This window comes from Plectropomus leopardus, chromosome 19 (assembly GCF_026936395.1).
Source record: "Plectropomus leopardus strain MGB_pleo_1.0 chromosome 19, ASM2693639v1, whole genome shotgun sequence".
Lineage (NCBI taxonomy): Eukaryota > Metazoa > Chordata > Actinopteri > Perciformes > Serranidae > Plectropomus > Plectropomus leopardus.
Window position 1 is genome coordinate 3,084,439 of NC_142194.1, and position 24,985 is coordinate 3,109,423.

At 40.8% G+C, this 24,985-nt stretch overlaps 1 protein-coding gene across 7 annotated transcripts in view; it reads right to left on the reverse strand.

Moving 5' to 3' along the window:
* Window positions 1–24,985, reverse strand: part of srcin1b (SRC kinase signaling inhibitor 1b) — a 137,778-nt gene that overhangs the window by 14,738 nt on the left and 98,055 nt on the right. For 6 of the 7 annotated variants that reach the window (XM_088069866.1, XM_088069868.1, XM_088069869.1 and 3 more), the window contains 11 exons: window positions 24,701–24,902; window positions 22,622–22,751; window positions 21,178–21,349; window positions 13,533–14,473; window positions 10,464–10,553; window positions 8,897–8,937; window positions 8,587–8,610; window positions 6,161–6,321; window positions 3,486–3,661; window positions 2,481–2,611; window positions 563–710 (listed from right to left, as the gene is read on the reverse strand). In XM_088069866.1, the coding sequence (XP_087925992.1) occupies window positions 563–710; window positions 2,481–2,611; window positions 3,486–3,661; window positions 6,161–6,321; window positions 8,587–8,610; window positions 8,897–8,937; window positions 10,464–10,553; window positions 13,533–14,473; window positions 21,178–21,349; window positions 22,622–22,751; window positions 24,701–24,902 (2,216 nt within the window). The remainder of the gene's footprint in view (window positions 1–562; window positions 711–2,480; window positions 2,612–3,485; window positions 3,662–6,160; window positions 6,322–8,586; window positions 8,611–8,896; window positions 8,938–10,463; window positions 10,554–13,532; window positions 14,474–21,177; window positions 21,350–22,621; window positions 22,752–24,700; window positions 24,903–24,985) is intronic. The other variant, XM_088069867.1, reaches the window with a different exon arrangement.

The window sequence follows — 24,985 nt, forward strand, 5'->3', positions numbered from 1 at the left end:
ATATACACACGACTGTTATCTCCACTTACATAAACTGCAATATTTGGATGTAATATTGCATGCTACCTTGAATTATATTTATTAATTTCTGTGTTTATTAATATTTTAATATGTTAGGTATTGTAACCATTATTGTTGCTATGAATCTCTTTCTCTTCTCTCTCTCTCTTTCCCATATATCCTTCTACTGTAATTTGTTTTTTCGACATCTATTACACGTCTGTCCGTCCTGAAGAGGGATCCCTCCTCTGTCACTCTTCCTGAGGTTTAAACCATTTTTTTCCCTGTTAAAGGGTTTTTTGGGGAGTTTTTCCTCAGTGGATGTGAGGGTCTGAGGACAGAGGGACGTCGTCTGCTGTAAAACCCTCTGAGGCAAACTGATCTGTAATAATGGGCTTTATAAATAAAACTGACTTGACGTGAACATTTTTAATAGTACCAGCACTATTACTCAGCAAAATAACTCAAGGCTCAAGGAAAATCTCCATAAAAGTGTCTCTGAGAGGAGAGAAAGACGTTTGTGAGCTGGCCCGCTTTAATAAGACAGTGAGGTATTATGTACCTGCGGAGCGTGCTGAGCGCATCCGTCATGGTGTTGCAGCGCTTCAGCAGGGCGTCCAGCCGGTGAGGCTCCTCTTTCAGGAACTTAACCGCCTCCACCTCCACCCTCAGCACCACCCGCATCTTGCTCTGCAGGCTGGGGAACTGGTCTGCATGGGAGACAGAGAGAGAGAGAGAGAGGAGGATGAGGACGGCGGCGAGGGAAAGACAGACGGATGAAGAGGAGAGAGTGGCGTTATTAGAGGGATGTGTTGAGATAATGATGTGTGGGAGAGCGGAGGCGGGGGAGATTACAGGAGGGGGAGACAGGATGCTGTTTCTGTCGCCACCATTCGAAGCTGCTGGATTTTCCCGTCACATCCAGGAGGAGGATTCGGTGAAGGTCGGCCAAGTGAGAGGGAAGGGCACGCGGGAACAAAAACACAGCCTGTGTTTGACTGTGGGTGTATGTGTGGACGCCTCGCAGCCAGCAAACGCTCAGCTGTCCTGGAAAAATGTCCAACTGCCACTCAAACGCAGAGTCTGAGTGCGGTGTTGCATCTGTAGGCGCTCGGTGGACAACCAGGAGTGGTCAGTACACATTAATGCAACGCGGCCCCCCAGAGCTTTAGGAGGAAGTGCTCATTAATATTCAAGACGCAGAGTGGAAGTACACAGGTCAGAGTCGCAGGACAAGAGGCCAAACCTGAAACTTCATGAATATGGAGAAGACTCATAAATATTCATCTGTGACTTTGTAGAACATCAGTTTGACAGACTGAACACGGAGCTTTTTAGCAATTCTAGCACTTAAACTCCAGGCGAGCTATTAGGAATAACGGAGAAACTGGGCTCCTCGTCGTTTGAGAATTGATAAAAATGATCAAAAATCATCCCAAAATACCACATTCAGACACAAAGACCTTGAGGACCACCGCAGGAAAAAACATGCTGTGATTTAGTATCAAAAACTTTTGACATTTTTAGATTTCTTTAAGAAATGCAAGTGTTGGTGATTCGAGCTGCTGCCTCTCTGCTGTCGATATCTCTATGAAAGCCAAACGTCCTCTGAACGTTTCCTGTGGGTGTGATTATCCTGGAGGTCACTATAACTCATTTTATACAGTGAGCTCAAGTTTTTAAAAACTAATCTCACCACAGTCACTTCAAATATTTGTCATTTTTTCACACTGCACTGTATATTTGTGGGGTTTTTTAGCTTGCTTTTGTCCGACTGTGACTGTGAGCCAAACAAACAAATAGTCAGCATTATTTATAGATCTAAATACAAAAGGATCAATACAGATATCCATTGATATCCATGGGTACACATACACCCCCCTAAACTGCTCACTGTAGTTTTTAATTAAGCAAACTGGAGGAAATGGCGAATTTGTTGGGGACTATTTTCAGCGGTGGATTAATCCACATAATGCTGTAGTATTTGTGTCAGCAGGACGATGTATGTGGGATTGAGTCAAAAATAAACTACAATGTGTGTGTTCATGTGTTCACCCAGTGCAACAGTGTGACTCACTGATGTGTTTTTATTAGATTTTGGACAACAATGCTGCGCTCTGGCACAGAGGAAGAGGATGTATCGGGCTTTGATACACACACACACACACACACACAATACTTGTTAGTAGATACATTCCCTCTTGGTGTTTTAATGGGATGTTTACAATGAGAAGAGAGAAATGTGTATAATGAGGCTGCAGCAGTGGTGAAACAGCAGGGGAAGAGAGGAAATTACGCAGAAGTTGGACTTTTTCAAACCAGCTGCTCTAAAATTCGATGTAATTTGAGGGTAAACGCAGTGAGACGGACAGGAGAGGAGAGGAGAGCGCGCTGACCGCTGAGCAAACATGCGAAGTGTGCACCAGAAAATCCTCAGCAGTCTTTAAAACACTCTCACAGGAGGTGATAGAAGCACTTACTCTTGAGCTCAGTGAGCGTCTCTCCCAGCATCCTCAGCTCTTTGCTCTTCTGCTCCACGTCCTGCTCCGTCACCAGGCCGTGATTCACCGACGAGTTCCTCTGCAGCTCCTCCACCGACTTCTCCAGGTCACTGTGGAGGTCACAGACTCAGATCACTCCACACCATCCCTGTGTGTCACTATACCCCAGTGAAACTCGATTTACAGCCCACGGACCAAATCTGGCTCCTGATCAGGTGACAGGTGAACCCCCAACCATTTTCTAACTCACAATACAAATAAAGTGATTCAGACTGAGAACTGTTTTTGTACTTTTAGTATACATACGGCATCAGAGTGCACAAAACAGCATCAAAATAGAGCTTGTTTGTCAAAAAAGTGCCAGTGGAGGATCCCCCACGCACCCAACAGAGGTCCTACTTAAGCCCCGAATGTCCTAAAATCCAAGAGATGTTCTTAAATCATAGAAATGTCCAAAAATCTGAGAAATGCCCTAAAATCCTAGAAACATCTGAAAATCCTAGAAATGTCTTAAAATCATAGAAACATAATAAAATAGTAGAATTGCCCTAAAATCTAAGAAAATTCTCCAAATCCTAGAAATGTTCCAAAATCGTAGAATTTTCCCAGAATCTGAGAAATGTACAAATATCTTAGAAACGTCCTAAAATCTTAGGAATTCTCCAAAATCCCAGGAACATCCCAAAATCACAGAAAGGTCCCAAAATCTGAGAAACATAGACCTGTCCTGAAATCATCTGAAAATCCTAAACATCCCAAAATCATAGAAATGGCCAAAGATCATACATCCTATGTCCTGAAATCACAGAAACATCTTAAAATAGTAGAAATGTCCCCAAATCATGAAAATGTCCTAAATTCCTGGACACATGTATGGCGCTGCTGCGACTGGCCCCTGGCCTCATTTTGCAAAGGTGGTCCCGAACCAAAGCAGGCTGAGTATCCCCGCTCTACACTCAAAGATTTTATTTGATCTGAACTCACTGCAGCTGCTGGATGAGCAGCTCCTCCTGGTTCAGGTACTTGAGTCTCTCCTCCTCCACCAGGAGGCGCTGTCTCTGCAGCGGGTCCTCCTGCGTGCGCATGGCGTCCAGCATCATGAGGCTCAGCTCCGACTCCGTCTGCCTCAGCAGGGCCAACACCGAGTCCTGGTTCTCCAGCTGGGACACAAACACACGGTTAGTTGTCATTTTACACTTGTGTCTGAGCGTGTAGAAATACTTCATTTAAAGTTTAACCCTTTAAAACCTGGATCAACATCACTTTTCTTGCGCTGAGGCATCTTCATAAGTATTTAAACCTTTGAAATCTGAGCAGATTGGTTTGCTTTCTTTTGAAAACATGAGAAAAAAGGCAATAAGTAACTTGGCAAGAACTGCTCCACAAATAACAAGAAATTGGTTTTGGAAAATGACTTTTTATCATTCATTGTCTGTAACTGCTTGTCCTCGTAAGGGTCGCGGGGGTGGAGGAAGCCGGAGACCACGGAAAAAACCCATGCAGACGTGGGGAGAACATGCAAACTCTGCACAGAAGGGCCCCTGCCCAAGACATGAACTTTTGCCCCAACCTGGATCTGAGCCAGGGACCTTTGTGCTGTGAGGTGACAGCACTAACCACCACACCAACGAGCCATCCTACTATAACATTTAAAATAATCATAACAATATATTTGAAGTTATTTCACAGAATTATTTTTATAAGCACTTTTTAGGGTCTTTTTCTTGTTGTTTATTTTGTTTTTTTCTTTGGCTTTATTTTTCTTTGGTTTTATTTTCTGAATTTCAGGTAATTTTCCTGTAATTTTTACAATTCTTTTTTTGCTAGTTTTTGTGTAATTTCCTCTTCGTTGCCCATTGCCTTTTACCTATGTCTTTAAAGACATCAAGCCAATTTCCTCAGGTCTCAAAGGGTTAAGCTCATACTCTGTAATACAACGGTCCTGCAATATTTTCTACTTTTCTGAATTTTCTAGTGTTCGGTTTTTGTTGCAGAGCTGTTCATTCAACCTTAATAATAAAGCTAACTTTATTTATTTGCACTTTCATACACAAGATGCAGCTCAAGGTGCTTTATAAAGGTCAAAAATAAACAGAAGCGAGTAGAAAATAAAATACTTCAGTCAAATAAGAAAAGCCAACAAGAAACCATTTGAAGCCTTCAGATGTTTCTTGGAGAAATTTACAGACGCTGCAGGTCAAATATTTATGTGCAGACTCGTCCGCAGCTCTGCCTCTTTAACTGTTGGTACATTTAATACTTTAATGTTTGGTAACTTGAGGAAGCAGCTCGGAGAATAAATAGAAAAACTAAAGCACCCACAGCGATGTAAACAAATACTGAAAGAGACAGAACAGATGCTGAAATGGACGTGATGCAGTTATTCTGGAGGTTTGTGGTGCTCTTTAAATGTATTGGGTTAAACAAAGAGGTGTTTTTCTTATTTAGTGTAACTTAAATGATATAACGAAGGTGGACAAATTATTAGAAACACCTCTCAGCATGCTATAACTTAGAATGGCCCTCAAAATAACAATAAAGATTAATCAACAGCTCCTAAAACAAAGACATAACATTATAATTTATCACAGAACTGATGCATTAAAAACAATGTATAGACTTCTATACGTCAATCATCACCTATGACCCACTCTCAGTGTTATTAATCTGCAGAGACTTATCTTTGCACACATTTGATCATTTTCTATTATTTTGCTGTCGTTCCTGGGCAAAGACCGCAGGTGAGAAAGCTCAGACCAGGTGCAAATATAGCATTTTTTTTTTAATTGTGAAATGCAGTGACAACAAAACAGGTGAAAAAAGCACAACAACAAACAAACAGTCAAGAGAGACAAACAATGAAACATACGATTAAACTCAAGACAGCAGAATGAAACAATACAAAAGAGACAAGGGTTACAGCACAGACAAAACAAAACAAAACAAAACAAAACAAAACAAAACAAAACAAAACAAAACAGAACAGAACAGAACAGAACAAAACAAAACAAAACAGAACAGAACAGAACAGAACAGAACAGAACAGAACAGAACAGAACAGAACAGAACAGAACAGAACAAAACAAAACAAAACAAAACAAAACAAAACAAAACAAAACAGAACAAAACAAAACAAAACAAAACAGAACAGAACAGAACAGAACAAAACAAAACAAAACAAAACAAAACAAAACAAAACAAAACAAAACAAAACAAAACAAAACAAAACAAAACAAAACAAAACAAAACAAAACAAAACAAAACAAAACAAAACAAAAATCACAGTGATATAGCAAAACATGTACATGGATTGAGTATGTGATTGTGTATGTATGTATGTGTGTGCCAAAAACACGCAATTAGAGCAAATGTGGATGAATCAGTTATTGGCTTTGACTTTGACTTTCGCTGGCCAGGAGAGAGGCTGAGCGAATCAATACACTGCACACAGCTCTACAATATATGAGATTTCACCCATTTAAAATAGACACAATTTACGTTTATTGATGTCTATTTTTTATATATATATTTTTTTTTTGTTAATATTGCAAAGGTCGTGCAGAATTTACAGCTGAATTTGTGTTGACTGATGTGATCTCAACATCCTGGAGGGGCTGAAAATGACACTGCAGTTTTAGACTCTTCTCATTCACACACACCTGAATGTTGCGCAGCTGCGACAGTTGTTTGCGCAGCGCGTTGGTGTTCTGCTGCAGGCCCTGTAAGTGGAGCTGCATCTGCAGACGGGACACCGTCACCGGCTGGTTGGCCCCCGAGGGCGGAGGTGGCATCAGAGCCAAGGGAGCAGATGGTGTCAGAGCTGCCCGACGAGGAAAAAAAAGCAGCAGTTTAAAATTCAGAAGATGTTCTCTCGGCTCTGTTCTGGGTTCCTTTAAAGCACAGCGGCACTGATAGAAGTTGTCCCAAAACACTGTTAGCAAATCAAAAGGTTTTAAATGAATGCTTGGGGGAAAAATTAAAGAAGCGTTCATGGAGCATCAGAGGAAGCTTCACTCTTCAGAGGACAAATCCCCAAACAGTCTCATGACCTCAGATGTCGATCCAGTAGAAAAACAATTTTGTCTGCCTGGATATTGGTCGTTTTAGGATTTGGCGGCGGCAGCTCAGGACAAGTTCTATCTGTGCTGTAGGTCAGGGGTGGAGATTACAGTCTTACGTGGACTTAACAATGATGAACAGCATGGGAAGGCTTCAGGGACAAACGGGATCAGCAGTGAAAAACAGCATTTCCACTACATCCAAGTTTCTCATTATAAAAGAGTCCCCTGACAGCCCGAATGTATGAGTGTTTCCAACTCAGATAATCTTTTGAAATGACGATGAATGCTTCGCTCTGACAGTAATTAGGGAGTTGACTCACACGCATCATGCAGAACGAGACAGAGGGAAAATAACTGCAAGACAATCAATCGATACAGATTGAAGAGTTGCATCTTTAAAAGCTGCTTTCAAGCTTCACCGACACGTTTACTGAATCTCAAATGCCGCCAACACCTCTGCAGACGAGGCGACGACTTTCTGTCCTACAAACTCTGACCTGCAGATCTGCAGCCACTGAGGGAATTTCTGAGTATTTTTAACCATAACTCAGGCCGGCTTTAGAGGAGCGTCTGACAGCCGCCGTTACCCAAATGACTTTCTGCTGCCTCACCAATTCAGATAAATAAGAGAAATGTCCTGATTTTAACTGCAAGCACAAAGGCAGCCCACACAGATATCAGTTTGAGTCAATCTGAAGAAAATATCTGCTGAAAATATTCACTTTCATCACTCTGGCAGAGAGATGATATCTGATCTTAACAGGAAGAAGACGAAAAAGTGGCGACACTATGATGCCTCACTGGAATTTTAGCAGAAATAAATGTTTGACAAACAAAACTACGACAAAGAAAAGTCCATTCGGATATCCGCACTTATCTATAATTTGACATTAGATCAAATATTTGCACCGTTTATGCAAAATCAGATAGCAAGTTAATTTAACTCCTTTTGGAAACGTCAACGCTGACAAACAGCAGCTCAAACTCAACACTTTAAAGAATTTTAAGGACGCACCGATACTGATACTGATGTTGAAAATGACACTTTGGGTGATGGCCAAACAGAGGTTTTTGTTGTTGTTGTTTGTTTTGTTGTTGTTGTTATTTATTTCCCTTTTGTGGCAAAGAAATGTTGTGTGTCCACAGAGAGCAACATAGTTCAGGAGAATCTCAACTAGATCTTAATGCTGGCAGCCCGTATACACACGAGACCGATATCACCACTTACAATACTGCATGTAGCATCACATGCTATCATAAATTACGTTCATTATTTTTATGTCTATTACGATTGTTTTATGTAATGTTATTGTTACTATTATTGTTGCTGTGCATCTCTCTCGCTCCCTTCCTCTTCTCTCTGTCTCTTTCCTATATATAATTTTGTCATTACTGTAATTTCATTGTTTTTTACGACATCTTTTGCACGTCTGTCCGTCCTGACAGAGGGATCCCTCCTCAGCCGCTCTTCCTCAGGTTTCTATCATTTTTTGGGGGGAGTTTTTCCTCAGTCGATGGGATTCATAAATAAAATTGCCTGGACTTGCTATTGCTGTTGGTCAGTAAATCGGTGCATCCCTAAAACAAAGTTTGCTCTAGTTCAGGTTTCTAAACTGCAGTTTTATCAGCACGGTGTGTATTGAAAAGGTATACACACAGCAAAACACATGTTGAGATGCTCCCCGGACCTTCTGAACACGGATCATCTCTGGCTACCGAAAATAACTCAGCCGGAGGAAAAAACAGCTCGAAAAACAACATATTTCTGTTTCAGTATTAATGCAACTCAAATGTTTTTTTTACTCAAGACGACAGGAGAGGAGGGGGAGGTGAAGGACACCAGCTGAGAGCGAGGTAAATCCTTCAGGACGACACACACACACACACACACACACACGCACGCACGCACACGCACACACACACACGCTGTTTGGGAGCTAACAGGGATCCAAATAAAGAATAAAGACCACAGTGGGGAGTACACGGGGGAACAGGAAGCAGACACTTCAGGAACACATAGCTACCTTTCTTTTTTTTAGTTCGTCCAGCTAAAACAAGAAGCATGAGCAGCGGTTACACAGCGGCAGCAGAGAGCCGGCGCACACGCACACACACACACACAGTATGAAGAAGCTTGCAGAGTCAGCCATTACGATCACAATATGAGGCACTTTAAGATTTATGCAGAGAAAATGAAGTAGCAGCGGCTCTGTGAGGAAGAAGAGCCAATTTATGTGGCTATCAAACAGGCGGCAGAGGGGAGCAGTGACAGGCAGTGATAGGAAATAGTTTGTCTCGGTTTTTTTGCTGTTTTTTTTGGTGGAGAGCACTTACTGTCAGTTCCTGAGCAGTCACTGGCTGACTCAATCTTCTCCCTGGAAGAGGCAAGCGTTACAGTGCTAAGAGCCAGAACACACTATCGACTCAGCTACTGACAAGCTATTGATATACGGTGGGAAAATGTGGAAAAACATACTGTATGTGCGGCTGGCAGCTTTATGCACAGTGTACGTTCTGGTGTGTGTGTGTGTGTGTGTGTGTGTGTGTGTGTGTGTGTGTGTGTGTGTGTGTGTGTGTGTGTGTGTGTGTGTGTGTGTGTGTGTGTGTGTGTGTGTGTGTGTGTGTGTGTCCCTCATTCCCTGTTTCCTACAGGATTCACAGAGAAAGGCCCCTGAAGTTTTCTGATTCTTTTTTATTCTATATTATATATATATATATATATATAAAATATAATATATTATATTATATTATATTATATTATATTATATTATATTTTATTTTATTTTATTTTTTTAAAATGGCCCCATGAATCACTGAATAATATTTTGAGCATTATTTCATTATTTGTTTTGATTAATTGTTATTTGAAAAAAGAAAAACATAAAAACTTTACTTAATTCAAACAATACCAAATTTTTTAATCCTCAGTCAAAGCTCACAGTAACATTAACAGCGTTTCATAGCCTATTGATTAATCGAAGAAATGTCACATGTCCAATTATAGTCTTAACAACCGATTAATCAGTTGTTGATGAGTTCTTATTATCTCTAATTTTAATCCTTTTAAACTTTGATCGATATCAGTTTTCATGCACTGACATTCAGACACCTTTCACAAGCTATTTGAAAGAGAGGAGGGTTATTAGAAAATTTTCCAAAAAATAGGGAAAATATCACAGAAAAGAATACATACTAATATATATAAGTATGTATATATATATATATAGTATATGTATTATTGTCATCATCATTATTATTATTATTATTATTATTATTATTATTATTATTATTATTATTATTATTATTTTCTTTAATTACTTTACTTTGGCTATGGGGTAGAGTGTGGTTGTGGGGGGGGTAAAGGAAAGTGTGCATATTTGTATAATGAACTGCCATCTGTCTACTTTTACTTTATTAATCCTGTGTCTGCTTGATCTTATTTCAACTATTGTAGGTTTTGTATTTGCTTTTGTAATTTATTCTGAGGTGAGATTCTTTTGTAAGCCTTTTAGGTTTTTCTGTATCTCTCCTGCAAAACCTGCTTCTATTTTGTTGTTGTTTTGCAAATAATAAATAAATAAGTAAAATATTTCTGTAAAATCAAATGAAACACCAAAAAAGGTTAAAAAAATGTCAGACCTGAATCAATATCTGAATCAATATTTTTCCAACATGGCTTTAACTATAACCTGATGTTTCTTTTTCCAATATTCTCCCTGTTTTGAGGGCTGTTGTTTGAAAATATTAAGTATTTATAGTGCACTATGTGGAATATCTAGTGTGTTTTCACATCCAGTTTGTGTAGTCTGTGTGTGTGTGTGTGTGTGTGTGTGTGTGTGTGTGTGTGTGTGTGTGTGTGTGTGTGTGTGTGTGTGTGTGTGTGTGTGTGTGCGCGTCTTACGGGCTCTCTGCCTCGGGCGCTCTGCTCAGTACTCTCTGCAGCAGCCCGGTCAGGCTCGCTATCTGCTTCTCCATGGCCTCCATCCTCTCCCTGGATTCACACACCAGAGACACACACAGAATACTGAAGCATAATTACATAATGCATAATAAATACTGGAAAACTCTCCCACTGCTCCCTCGTCTTCCCCCTTTTAACCTTCATTTGCATGATGAAAGTGTGGTACTGGTACCACTTTCACACCCGCTTTAAGATAAATGCTTGTATTGATAAAACAGCTCATGAATAATCACTTATAGTTTTTTTTTATATTGATCACAGCTGGAAAATCAGGCACAGTTTTACTTTCAATCCTGCTTTTATGAGCACTATGCTTCAAAACCTACAGAAACCAATTTATTTTATTGGAACGGCTGCGATCAGTGATAAAAATCCACCCCGAGAGTTCAGACTGGTGACCTTTGACCCATGAGTTTGTTCCTTTCACGAATATAAACTGTCTTCTCAGCTTTGACCTCTGAGAGAGCTGACAGCCTAAAATAAAAAAGCTAATAAATCAATACAACAACACAATCCAATTCTGTATAACTCTGCTCTGCTGGAGTTAAAACTGCTCTGCAAAAAAAGATCTGCGGCTGGTGCTGAAGGCAGCGACGACATAGATCAATAAACAGATTTAACTCTTTGTTCAAGATACTGAAGGAGGTCTGCAGACCAGGAGTCCCAGTTTGTCCACGATTAATTAACCCTTAAGGCCCACTTTAATATTACGCACACAAATTACGCTTTTCAAAATCAAGCTTTAAAAAATATTATACATTCAAATGATTCTCTAATTTTATTTAATTAATTTTCGAGTCAGTCCTAATCATAATTATAAAATATTCATTCATTTTCCAAATTTTAACCCCTTAAATTCCCAGGTTTATGTCATGATGCCACTATGTTTTTAATGATTTTTTTTTAATAGACTACATGTTAAGTAGATTTTTTAAAATCATCACAGCCTGGAATATGACAATAATTTGCAGTAACATTGGTTTTTATACGTTAATATTTTTTGTGCAGTGTCAAATACTCATACTCGTATTGCCCTGCACACAAAATGAGCCTTTCAAAGTCAAGCTTTAAAAAATATTAGACATTTGTTTGATTTTTCCACTCTTACTGACTTTAACCATCAGTCCAAATCATAAATATCAAATATTCATTAATTTTATGATTTTAGATTTAACAAATTAAGTATTTTCAATATACTACATGCAAAGTAGATTTTTTTTTTTTTTTTGATAATCATATTTCAATATTTTGCAGCTACATTGACTGTGACAGGTCACCTAGTGGAAATAGCATGTATTTCCTCCATATGTCAAATATGGTCAAAATGACCTCATCAGGTGGAAAATAGTCAAAATGACAAATTCAGAGTCAAAAGCCCAGAATGACACCCAGAAATAATACAAGTCCTGTTTTTCTGCTCTGATGGCTGTGGGATCAAAAATGTCAGTTTGAATGGGTTTCAATGGAGCATTTTTGGACCTGAACAGTCTGAATGTAACTATTTAGTTTCCACAGTGTATTTTAGACTTATTGTAGGAGCTGAGCTGGAAATTCACACAAAAATACACAATCTTGCCAAAATTTATGGTATCTGCATGAACACAGCCAAAATGATCAAAAAATGAAGACTGAAAGGCGCATAAAATGCACCAAACAGTCCCTAAGGGTTAAACTGAGTGTCCCGAGTCTCCTTCCTTTGTTAAAGACTCAGAAACAAAAATGCTGCGTTCGGAAGATCTTTGAGAGATATCCAAACATGAGCGGTGGCTTCAGTGAAGAAGTATCACAGCTGCGACCTACTTCAGACACCAGTCACCTGAAACAGGTCGTTCGGAGGAAACCTCTGACCACCATCTGCTGAAACACAACCGGAGCTTTTGATCTACGGACTCTGCAGCTGCTCTCATGTGTCACAGTGTGGTTACACAGTTTTCAAACGAACTGTTTTGGTGCATTTGGGGACAAAAAAAAATTGTTCTTTTGCTGAGGTGGACTTTAAAAATGTAAAAGGGGCCCTCAGTAGGTGTCCTAAACACTGAAATAATTATCCCCCATCCTGATGAGTGCGCCTTTGGTGTGCACATGCACAAATGTGCAGTACACCGAAAGGTGCTGGTTTGAAAATATGGTCACACTATGATAATTGGTATTTTGCCACCTCGGTGAGCTATTTTTACTAGTTATCACAGGCGAATTATATATTCAATATTTGGGGAGCTCAGCAAACTGTGTTTTTTTTCTTTCGTTTAAACTCACTTTATTATGTCATTCTGTGTCCCCTCTCCAAATTTGTAGATTTTGGCAGGTCCACGAATGCAGCACGGATCGAGCTCTTCATCTTTATTTTTTTTCCTCAGCAACACTTGAGTTAGTCCACGTTTAGATGAGAGTGGCCCAGCTAAAAATGAGAGAGTCTTTCCTTTGCTTTTTTTTTTTTTTTTAATTTGCGTTCATATGATAACATTGTGAGAACGATCCTGGTGTACACGGATCCCCAAACACAACAGAAAACGCTGTAGTTTGCATGCCACGCCAGTAGTTGGCGGTGTAACTTTGTGACGACACACCACAGAAAAACACCATGCATGCATGAAGAGCTGCCGTGACATCATCACCGTGACGTCATCGCTTTCACACGATCTTAACATTACCAGTGAACATGGCGACAGAAGGGATGGCAGTTTACAAAAATTACACTGTTTCTACACGTTTTCAGGCCGACAAAATGCTGTTTGTCGTGTGAACGGAAGATCAAACTGCAACAAAAGTTTAACGTTTCATGCGAGAAACGGTTGATGTGTGAACGGGCTCTTAGAGTCACGGAGTGAATAATCAGCTGATCAGATTAGAAAGTTCGTTTAGTCTTCAAGACTCGTATGATACCAGAATCATCACTGACCGCTACAGCCGCTTAAAGACGGAAACGGCCAACGATAATAAAAATTCACACGTTAATTATATCGTGATTAATGTTAACGCTGACAGCTCTAGTTGAGAAACGTGTCCTACCTGGTCTCCGTTTCGTTTCCCAGCAGAGGTGAGCCGAAGCCTCCGGCACCCCCCTCTCCTCCAGGACCCGCCATCAGGCAGAGCTGCTCCGAGGTGAGACCCAGCCCCGACCCCTGACCCCGAGCTTTGGGACTGTCCCCGAACACTGAGGAGGTCACAGAGTCCCTCCGTAAACTCTGCCTCCCAGGGGAGCCCCGGCCGGGCATGGTGCCCCCGAAGGACTCCCTCATGTCGGGGATCTTCTGTGGGGAAGACGGAGGAGGCACCCGCAGCCCCATCGCTAGCATGGACGCAGCGTAGGCGTCGTTATAGAGCGGTCCTCCTGGTCTGTAGAGAGCGCCGCTCTCCATCAGCTCTCCCTGCAAAGCGGCTGCTGAATAGGAGGTGAGAGAACGCATTGATCCAGCACCTCCTCCTCCTCCTCCTCCGCCGCTGCCACCGCCTCCTCCACGGCGGTATAAGGAGCCATACGGGTCTGCTCTGGCTGGCAGAGGGGAGTGAGGACCTCCTGCAAGACTCAGCCGACTCGTGTCCGGGCCCAGGGAGTAGGGGTCGGCGTAGATCCCTCCTCCTCCTCGTTCGTCTCCCCGCAGCAGCACCATGCTCCTGGATCCGCCCACTTCATCGTCTGGCTTCACGTCCCGGCGCTCCAGGATGGCGCTGGAGGAGGTGCAGAAGGCCTGCTGGGTGTGATGGGGCTGGTGCAGCTGTGGTTGCTGGTGGGGAGAGGAGTGGTGGGACTGGGAGTGTGGGTGCGGCAGGGAGTGGGTGTGGTGCGGAGGCCCGGCGTACGAGGAGGGCCGGCCGCCGCTGTAGAGGAGGCGGGCGCGAGACGGCGAGCCCTGAGGGGAGGCAGAGGAAGATGAATGCTGGGAAGACATGGGCGGGTTGCTGAGGCGGCGGTTGGGTGGAGAGTCCTGAGGTGCGTACACCATCTCCCTCTGTGAGGACAGACAACAAAAACATACAGAACTGGACTTGTTATGATCTAGTACCTCAGAGCAGGAAATCAGTCCTAACTGGACAAAAAAATATACTTTAAGTCCGACTTTTGACCACAAAAGAACGATATCATCCTTCTTAAAGGATCAGTTCTGTATTTCACATCTTGGACCCTATTTTCACATGGTTTTATGTCTTCCTGTGACTAATGGGAACAATAACCTTTGAAGAGAGACGGCTGCAGCCAGCAGTGCCGAACATTAATTTTTTTGACGCTCAGATATCGGGGAACGATACAACGTTAACATTGTGAAAGGCAGCAGAAACAAGCCTCCGTGTGCAGATATAGATGAAGAAAGCGTTTTTTGTTTTGAATGACAGGTTCTGCTGTAAAGCCCGGCCAGACGGTTCTCTCAACACGGCCAAAGTTATTTGCATTTCCTTTTGATGTGAATGAGTTATCACCGGAGTACGTCCAGCATAAAATGCCTCTGACCGGCCAAACACACAGCTGATGCAGAGAGCTCCTCCTCCGGATAGTCGTTCACAGCCAACCAGCCATCACAGTTTCTCTACAGAAAAAAGTTTCTCCTTTCAGTATATTTTTGGAGCATGCAGAACCTTTAAGATTATTCTGGAGAGTATTTTTTTGGATTACTGCAATAATAATATATAAACATTTGCATAAAACAAGCATATCTATCAACTCCTATATTGATAGTTTCAAAAAAACTGACAAAATAACCATTTAAGGTACATTGAGAAGAAGAAGCCTGGACAAATTGTCCACTGTTAGTTTCCCACTCCCATTTTTTGTTTTATGTAGGTAATGATTGCAAATTTAACTTTCTTAAGTACCCCTTCTAGTCTTAAAAATCCTATTTAATTTCATATTTTTTCAGCAATTACAGAAAGACATGACCTTGCAACTAGTCAGTTAAAAAATCTTTACGGTTCAGTCTACTGTAACATTTTAGAGCAATTCATAGATGCTGTTTGAAGATTGACAGGAAAGACTCCAAATTGCCCCCCTAAGTGCGTTCTGAGTTGCACTTGATGGCTTATTGATGGACTGAGCATGAAGGATTATCTTTTGGCATCAGTCCCAAAATGTCAGCGAGAAAGGCAAAACAAAGCGGAGCAGAACGGAGAGCGTAGTTGAAATCCCGGCGTTGGATGGTTCCAGCCAAGAGTAATACAGCAAGCACACACAAAGGAAGACAGCGCTGTAATTGCTTATGACGCACAAAGCTATCTCCTGGAGACGATGCAAATTGAAAAACCAATATTTCCACATAATAACCCTCAGGCCTCTTACAACAACACCCTGTGGACAGCCTCGCAGCCCACTAATGACTCCAGTGCCATCATCCTCCATCTTGTAGCTTAGCAACAGCCTCGAATCGACACCATCCTTTAACTGAGGACATACAGACGCTTTATTCCCCATCCAAGACCCCCTGACGCGTCGACATTCAACTTACAGGCTGCCTGTCAAATCTGAGCCCCGATATGCCGGGTGGTCCGCCACAAACATTTTTAAATTTACAATAAAAATAAAGTGACTGACACTGTTAATTGTTTTTATACTTTTCATATCGTAAGATGCCAGAGTGCATTAAACAGTTCCAAAAAGAGCTTGTTGATCAAAAAAAGTGCCAGTGAAGAATCCCCACACCCCCGACAGAGGTCCTAGCTAAGACCCTAATGTCCTAGAAAAGTCCTTAAATCTGAGCTACATCATTAAAGCCAAGAAATGTCCTAAAATCCTTAAAATGCCCTGAAATTCTGGAAACATTCTCAAATCCTAGAAATCTGAGAAACGTACTAAAATCCCGGTTAACTCCTAAAATTTGAGAAATGTACTACAATCATAGAAACGTCCAAAATCCGAAAAACGTCCTGAAATCCTAGGAACTTACCTAGGATATACCTAGGAAACTAAAATATGAGAAACATCTTAAATCCTACAAAAGTCCTAAAGTCCTTGAAACATCCTAAAAAATGGAAATGTCCTTAAGTTCTAGAAATCATAGACACTTGATTTAAACAAAGAATCGCCCTAAAATCCCAGAAAATCCTTTAAATCTTTGGAACATCTGAAAATACGTCCAAAAACATGAGAACCATCCTTGAAAAGTCCAGAAATCTTTGAAATGTTCTAAAATATCAGAAAAGGCTTAAAATCCTTGAAACATCCTAAAACTCACAAAATGTCCAAAAAAATATGAGAAACGTCCTTAAATTCTAGAAAAGTCCTAAAATCCCAGAAACATCCTAAAACCATAGAAATGTCCTAAAATTTTCTTAATGTCCTGAAATCCGAGAAATGTCCTAAAGTTCTAGAAATGTCCCCAAATTTGAGAACTGTCCTGAAATCATAGACAAATGCTTTAATCAAAGACTCGTCCTTGAATCCCAGAACAGGCCTAAAATCAGAAATGTCCTCAAGTCCTAGAAAAGCCCTAAAATCTTAGACACATGCTATAATCCAAGAAAGATCCTAAAATCCCAGACACACCCTAAAATCCTAAAAATATCCTCAAGTCCTTGAAATGTCCTTAAATCCTAAAAACACGTATGAGGCTGCTGCGACTGACCCCTGACCTCCTGTCATTTCACAACACGTCTGTTGCAGGTAAACGAAGACGCGGCTCGAAACTGTCCCTTTTTTCTCCCTCTGAGGAAAATCTGCCGATCAATCTCATCCTTGACCACCGAGTGTCCTCCAGACTGAGGCGGGGACGGACTTCAGTAATCCTGGTCATGCTTTCGTGGGCCGCAATCAGGGAATAATCTTTGGCTCGGCTGGCTGAGGTTCAATAGGCTCAAACACTCAAACACACACACACACACACACACACACACACATGTCCTAGTCACTCACCTTGGTGATGCCAGAAGCTGCAGTGTACCTCACACACACACACACACACACACACACACACACACACACACACACACACACACACACACACACAAAAGTCAAGGTAAGCCTGCCGCTTTGATAAGGCTGTAACACGGCAGAAAGGTTTCAGAGCACTCTGAGCGCCGACCGTCATGGCAGAGACGAACAGTTGACCTCCAAAACATGAAGCTGTGAATCATGCAAATCGGCAGGCGGGAAAGCAATCACACACACACACTCTCACACACACACACACACACAGCTGCATGTAAACAAAAGGCCTCGGGGTGTTTGAGTGACAGCAAGGGGAAAAAAAAACGTGTCGAAAACGTCCCGCTGTCGAACAACCCTCGCCTCATCCCGCCTGCTTAGCATGCAAATTCATTTCTTGCGCTGCATATGTCTGCTCCTCTGTAATGTAATTGATCCAGTTTATAATTTATTTTATTCTATAAAAGCAGCATTCTCCAACACTTTAAATTACCGCTCTCTCATTTCCATAATCGCGCTGTAATTAGGCGGCAATAAAACGCGAGGTCTTGTGCGGAAAACACCAACACTGCAGAGCGGAGCGACACGAGGCGCTCAGCGTGTCGACGGCTTTATTCTGCTCCAGCTGTAACAGAGTGCACATAGCATTAGTAATCACCTAATCAGGCCGACGTCTCGTTTAATTTTTCGAGCAGCTGACTGATGAATCAAGATAAAACCCTTTTGTGGCTCTTCGATCAGAGCTGAGCGGCTGAACAGGAGGAAGTCACAGGTACGATGATGGTGGAGGAGGATAAAAGAGCATTTTTTAAATTTATTTAACGGCTTTTACATTTCAAAACATTGTTGCTACCAGCTGCACAGAGTCGTGTTTTTGCTTCTGCACAGTCATCGCTGAACGTGTGTTTAAATCAGAAAGTTAGGGTTGACTATTTGTACTAATTTCGAGTTGGCATCACCGGTTTTTGGTTGTTTTTGGGCAAATTTTGCTTTTTTTTCTAATTTAACCTTTAAAAAACCTACATTACTTTTCTTGTGCTGCTCTCAGACGCCTTTCACAAGCTCTGAGAAAATTGGTGCGAAATCTTTCAACAACATGGAAAAAAAAGGCGACAGGCTTTTTGGTAAGAAATGTTCCACAAATTGCAAGAAATTAGCAAATTTTGAGTTTTTTAAGAAAGGAAAAATGCCAGGCAGAAAAATAAAAAGCTACAGAAAAAATATATTTAAAATTATCATAATTTAAAATCACGCAACAGAATTATAATTTTAAGCACCCTTCTCCAGGATTTTTTGTTTTAAATAATTTTCCTGTGATTTTCTTACATGTTTTACTAATTTCTAGATTTTTTTTGGTCATTTCTGCACTTTGGAAACACGTTGGAAACGGTCGGGGGCACGGAGGTCGTCCAGTTTCACAGCATCGTGAATGTTACGGGCAGCTGAGTGCTAGTTTGGCAGAGAGTTCAAAACAGTCGCTTGTATTTGATTCCTCACATTCGGCTGCACGAGCTGCATTTTATGTATGAAAGCTGATAATTCCACCTTCTATTTATTTTGGTTGCATATTATTGATGTTATCACTTAGAAACTTGTTTTATGCTTTATTCACTTTTACTGTTTTTGCTTTTGTTGTTTTCTTTTATATTTATATTTCTTTTATTTGTTGTCTGCAAATTATTAAATTATTAGAGTTATGGTATCCATGTGCTGTATGATAATGTTTTTATTTATTTATACATTTATATTTTCTCTTATTAGTTTATTTCTGTTTTTTTATTTTTCTATTTTTGTATCTATTTATTTCTGTATATAATAATTTATACATTCATCTATTAGTTTTTCACATTTATCTAAACATTATCCTTTTATTTATTTCCTTATTTATCTATTACTGTTTTTACTTATTTAAACATTTAATTTTTTATTTATTTGCATTTTTAATAGCTGTATTCATTTATTTGTGTATTTAATTATTTATTTATTTATTCCTGTATTTATCTATATTTTTAAATTATTATCATTATTTGTTTTATTCTATATTTGTAAATATACATATGTCTTTATATTGTTTGGTCTTAATTTTTTTAGCACTTTGGCATGTAAAGCACCTTGAGCTGCATTTTATGTATGAAAGGTGCTATACAAATTTTTATTATTTTTATAATTATTGTAATTATAATTATTATGAACTTACAGGCACATGCCACCACCATCCAACATTAACCACAAAGAGCAAAATCGACATAAGCGAACAAATTTAGTAGAAATTCATCAGAGTTGACTGAGAGGCGACTGAAACAATCAGACTGGGCCCCCGGATGAACCGGACCGCGGTCCGTCATCTCTGAACGGTGTTTGTGCTGTTTTACAGTCGGCCGGCGTCCTGCACACTCAGCAGCCGCGATGTGAAGCGCTGGCGCTGGTCCAGGAGCAGCAGTGCTGGAGTAGAAAAGGTCACGTGACTCACACTCTCAGAGTGGATAACTTCTGCCCGGACACATTATGTAATGCAAACTAGTGTTTGTAAACACACGCAGAAATAATATCAGTGATATGGGGAGATGGAAAGCAGCGGGTGGGTGAATAAATAACAATTTTCCCGGGGAATTACAGAGTGTGTTATTGGTGGGATGATTTGGTCGGCTGCTATCTGCCGCTGCCAGAAAGAGACAAGTGTTTGTCTCGCTTCCTAATCTATGAGTCATAAGCCAGCTGCACACAGAGTGAGTCGGTAATGAAGGAAAAGGTGACTGTGACTGAGGCGGGATCAGTTTCTCTGCATCGGTTTACATTTTGGCAACACAATAAACACAAAGCTAAAGCGGATGAAAAGTCTCAAATACTGTAAAAAATCGTTCTCCTCGGAGCTGTGAATGAACTTTCCTACAACACTGAAAAATCGTGTAAATCCGTAAAATTCGAGGAACTCTGTGATACACGAACGGGCGTCATTAGACCTGCGTGTCAGAGGCGTCAGCCCTGAATGTTTCAGAAAAAGATCCCGATCTAAGCATGTATACGTTTCTTTTTGGTTTGTTTGTTTGTTTGTGTGGCCTGAAAAACACCAAAAACAAACACACAAACAAAAATGCCAAAAGAATTTTAAAGAAAAAACACACCTACCCAAACATACCCAAAAAAAAGAAAATTGCCCCAAAAATTTGAGGACATTTTTTTCTTTTAAAGATAAACAAAATTAAAAACAAAAATCATCAAAGATGCTTAACGACATAGAAATTGATACAAAAAAATAATAATAAATAAAATAAAAAATAAATAAATATAAATAATATAAATAAATAATAATAAATAATAAAATAAATTAAAAAAAGTTGAATCACCCAAATTTAAAAAAATTATTAAATTGCCAAATTTTGTTAAAAGAAAAAATAATCACCAAAAATGTGTGAAGAACAAACACTGGCAACATTTTTAGAAGAAAACATGCCTGCCAAACCTGTGGGCATGTTTCCTTTAAAAATTGGTGGTAAAATAAATAAATAGTCATTTAAAGTTGTGCGCCACTTGTGAGCTTCAGAATTATTTGACATGACCCTGTTTCTGCACCACCCTCCCCCCTCTCATAAATGACCAACAGTCCCTAATACTGATCTAAAAAAACAGATTTAATACTCTGTTCATACTCATATTTCACTAAATGTACTTAGTTTGATTTTTCAATTCAGTCAGTTCATAACTTTAGTTAAAGAAGTGTTTCAGGTAAATAAGGTGCCACAGTGTTTAAAAGAAGCATTAAAATAAAGCAGGTTCGCATATGAAGGAATAAAAAGACGCGCCTACCCGCAGGTCTCCGTTGGCCAGGTGTGGGTGTTGGTGTCCGGGGTACGTGCCGTAGATCGGCTCTTTGCAGTAAATCTTGATTACGCAGCGGTCCTGAACGTCCCGCGGGTCCTCCAGCTCGTAGAAGACGTTTCGGGTCTCATCTTTGATCAGCAGAGCCGTGCTGGGAGACCTGAACATCAATAATCAGCACAACAGCAAACACTGATCAATAGACCTCTCAAAGACGATTTCAGCTCCTGTTACCTGATAATAATCAGGGACGTACGTTAATTTACAGACGAGGAGGACTGAAGCTCTTTAAAGTGCACGAGGCGTAATGAGAGAACCAACTGGACGCAGCCTCGTACTGAATTCATGAGAAGTTTAATATTCAGTGTTATTGGAACTAAAAGACTCCTGCTGACAGTAAATAAATGCCAAACGTGAGGCTTTCATTGGTCTGTGGACTGCTGTTTTGCTGTTTCTGCTTGTTTTCTTTAAAAATCAACCCAAAAAACCTATGTCTTTTTGAAGACAAAAAAAAAAAGATTTTTAATGAAAAATAAATTGTCTTTTTTTAATTACCAAAAAAATTTACAGAAGGAAAAAACCCTGCCAATTTTAAAAAGAATTACCAACAATTTCGAAAGTAAAAAAAAATCACCAAAATTAAAAAAAAGAAAAAACAAAATCACCAAACTTAGCCTTTCGTCAGTGTTATCTACTGTGTATTCTTATTATTTACATTATTATTATTTTAAACATAGACCAATTTATCTTCGCTACTAATATTTTCATGTTTATGCGTCTTTTCAGGTATAGTTAATAGCAAAAAATGATTTGACGGCCCTCTTTCAGCTAATCTGAGGACCCCCTGTTGAAATCCCGAGTTGTAAAAGGTACAGACAGACGATGTTTAAAGACAATTACGCTAAAAAACAACCTTCATCAACATTAGGAAGGAAATACAGAGCTATAAAAAGCTCCATCTATAAGGAAACGCCCACTCAGATGCTCAACAATAGGTCCAAAAATGCTTTTATACTTTGTAAAAATGTTTACAACAGCTTATTAGTATAAAAAACTATGAGGAGAAATCAGATTTCAGTTTGACTTTAATGATTTTTAAGCCCAAAGATGAGATTTTCTGTCCACTTGTGGCCTGAACGAGGCTTTTTCACACCTCCTTTGTTTTTATTGATTTGTGTGTTTTTTTCATTCATCCTCTGCAGCTTTCACTCTCCATCTGTTTACAAAATGTTTCATTTCTGTAAGAGTATCTGAAGATGAAAACGCAACATGTAACTTAAACTGCTCGCCCTGCGATTCATTTAATAAATGTAGCGGCCCAGATGTTTAGAAAACATCTAGACCAATCGATGCAGACGATTGAATAACTTTTGTAGATACGTATATTTAAACACACATGCTGTTATTTAGAGTGATTTTTGTTTTAGCGTACCTGAGCATGGCCATGGTGAGCCTCTGGGGGAACATGTGCACGATGAGCGCCCGCAGAGTGTCCAGGCTGGTCAGCTCGTGGGTCAGGTGCACCCGGCGAGTCTCCTCCCCGAGCTGGAGGAACAAGATCCCTGCATTTATGGATGAGGAGGAGCAATGAGGGAGACCAGGGGTGGGTGGAGGGGGAGAGATGGAGCGAAGAGTCAGGGATGAAAATAGAGAGCGGAGGGACAATGTGGTTCAGGAGGATAATATACACATCTCAATGCAGCACAAGAAATGTAATGTTGCTCCAGGCTTCAAAGGGTTAATTTAAAAGCAATCGTGGTCTTTTTAAGTTTAATGAATTAAATGCCTTTTAAGAGTTAGAGTATCATTTACAGACACAGAAATAAATATCGTGTTAAGTTACTTTTCTCAGATGCTCAGTTAGATTATAGTTTGATCTAAATTTTGATGCATTCATTTATAAAATGAAATAATCACATCTTTCTTGTAACTTCTGCTGCACGTCATAATTCCTAAAATAGCTTTGAACATTCATTCTCCTCTGTGACACCTGAACTGATAAAGTCCCATGAAACGACACGTACTTATCCTAATATTAGCCGAACTCTGCGACAGCAGAGAGAAAATTCTCACCCGTGTGAAATATGAAACTGAGAATTACATTTGGTTGCATTTTGTCCAATTTCTTCTAATTCCTACAAATGCATCACCGTCCTCACATGAGAGATATTTTAAGAAGCAGATGATTTTGCCTCTTGCCAAAGTCATTAATCAAAGATGGCAGGTAGCTTGGCGAGATCATTGGGAGGCGTTAGACGGCTCTGTTTGTATTCAGCGCTCCTCTCTGCTGAAGTCTGACTTCGTCTCGGCGCTCAGAGGGCTCAGGTTCAAGAGATTAACACTCGATGCCTTCAGTCAGCTCGAATCAGCGCTTCCCTGGAAGAGGACGCCGCCGAAAAAAAGTCACAGCTAACTTGTCCAAAACATCAAAAAGACATTAATAGTTTACATGCGTGGACACGTCCAGCGTGCGATTGGCTCTCGGCTCGTCAATCAAAGAGGTGTCAACAGATCGGACAGATGCACATTCATCAGCGCTGACACACGCGAGTGAAAATGACGGTTTGTTAACTGCAGCTGCACCCTGAATGGGGATGAATTGAATCATCAGATGAGGAGAACCAAAGTCAAAACGCAGAATGTTATTGGTCGAATCATCGGGCTTCGTCGTGCTCGGAGCAGGAAAATAACCGAGGCCTTGATCTGAATGTAAACCGAACAGTGATGAAACAGAGATGAGCGAAGGATAAGGAGGAGAAATCAGCGTGACTCACGCACTTTATCTGCTGCAGTCGTGCTGGACGACAGCGAAGGCACAAAAGTCTGAAGGTAAAATGTTTAAAACAACATAAATGAAGGCTGTTAGACTGCAGTGTCCGCAGTGATCAACACATCAGTGTTTTTTTTGGGCAGAAGAAGGAGGAGAAAAAGGTGAAGAGGAGGGAAGAGAAGGAGGAGGAGGTGGAGGAGGAAGACGAAGAGAACAAGAAGACAAAGACTAAGAAGATGATAAAGAGGAAGACGACCAAGAAAATGATGACGAAGAAGATGAAGAAGTCAAAGTAAAGGAAGACGAAGGAGATGAAGAAAAAGACTAAGAAGACAAGGGAGATGAAGAAGACAAAAGACAAAGAAGATGAAGATGAAGACGAAGACAAATAAGACAAAGATGAAGAAGAAGAAGATGAAGAAGGGTTACATCACGACTGAAACTTTCTTAGATTATCTCGACTCATAAGTCCAGTGGGTCCTACCGGGGACCTACACTGCAGTGGAGACACAAAGGACGAGGGGACGGACTACGAGGACGCTCCTCTAAATGTTCTCGCCTCCCAGGTTTGACCCGGTGGAAACACGAGAGCACGAACCCGAAACTACGCTGAGCTGACTCCTGACCCCTGAACACGGTTGTTTTCTGCAGCGATCCAACAGACGGACCCGTCCGATGTCTCGCTGGCGTCACGGTGTCAAACACAGAGCGAAGGCGTTTTCTGAAAGTCGGCGGTCTGACCTGGCGCCCGCAGCTTGGCCTGGCTGGACGAGCGGGCCAGCGGCAGGCTCTGGCGGAGCCGGTTCATCCGGTTAAAGCCGATGGGGATGTCGGGCTCCGACATGGTCTCCAGATTTTCAGCTGACGCGAAGGAAACCCTGCTGGTCTGGTCAGCGAGCGCCGGCTGTGTCGGGCTGAGTCGAGTCACACGCGGAGTTCGAGTCTGCAACACACAAGTTAAAGTGTTTAAAAAAAAGATACAGAGAACAGACATGACAGACCAGAGAAGCACAGCTGTGCATGCAA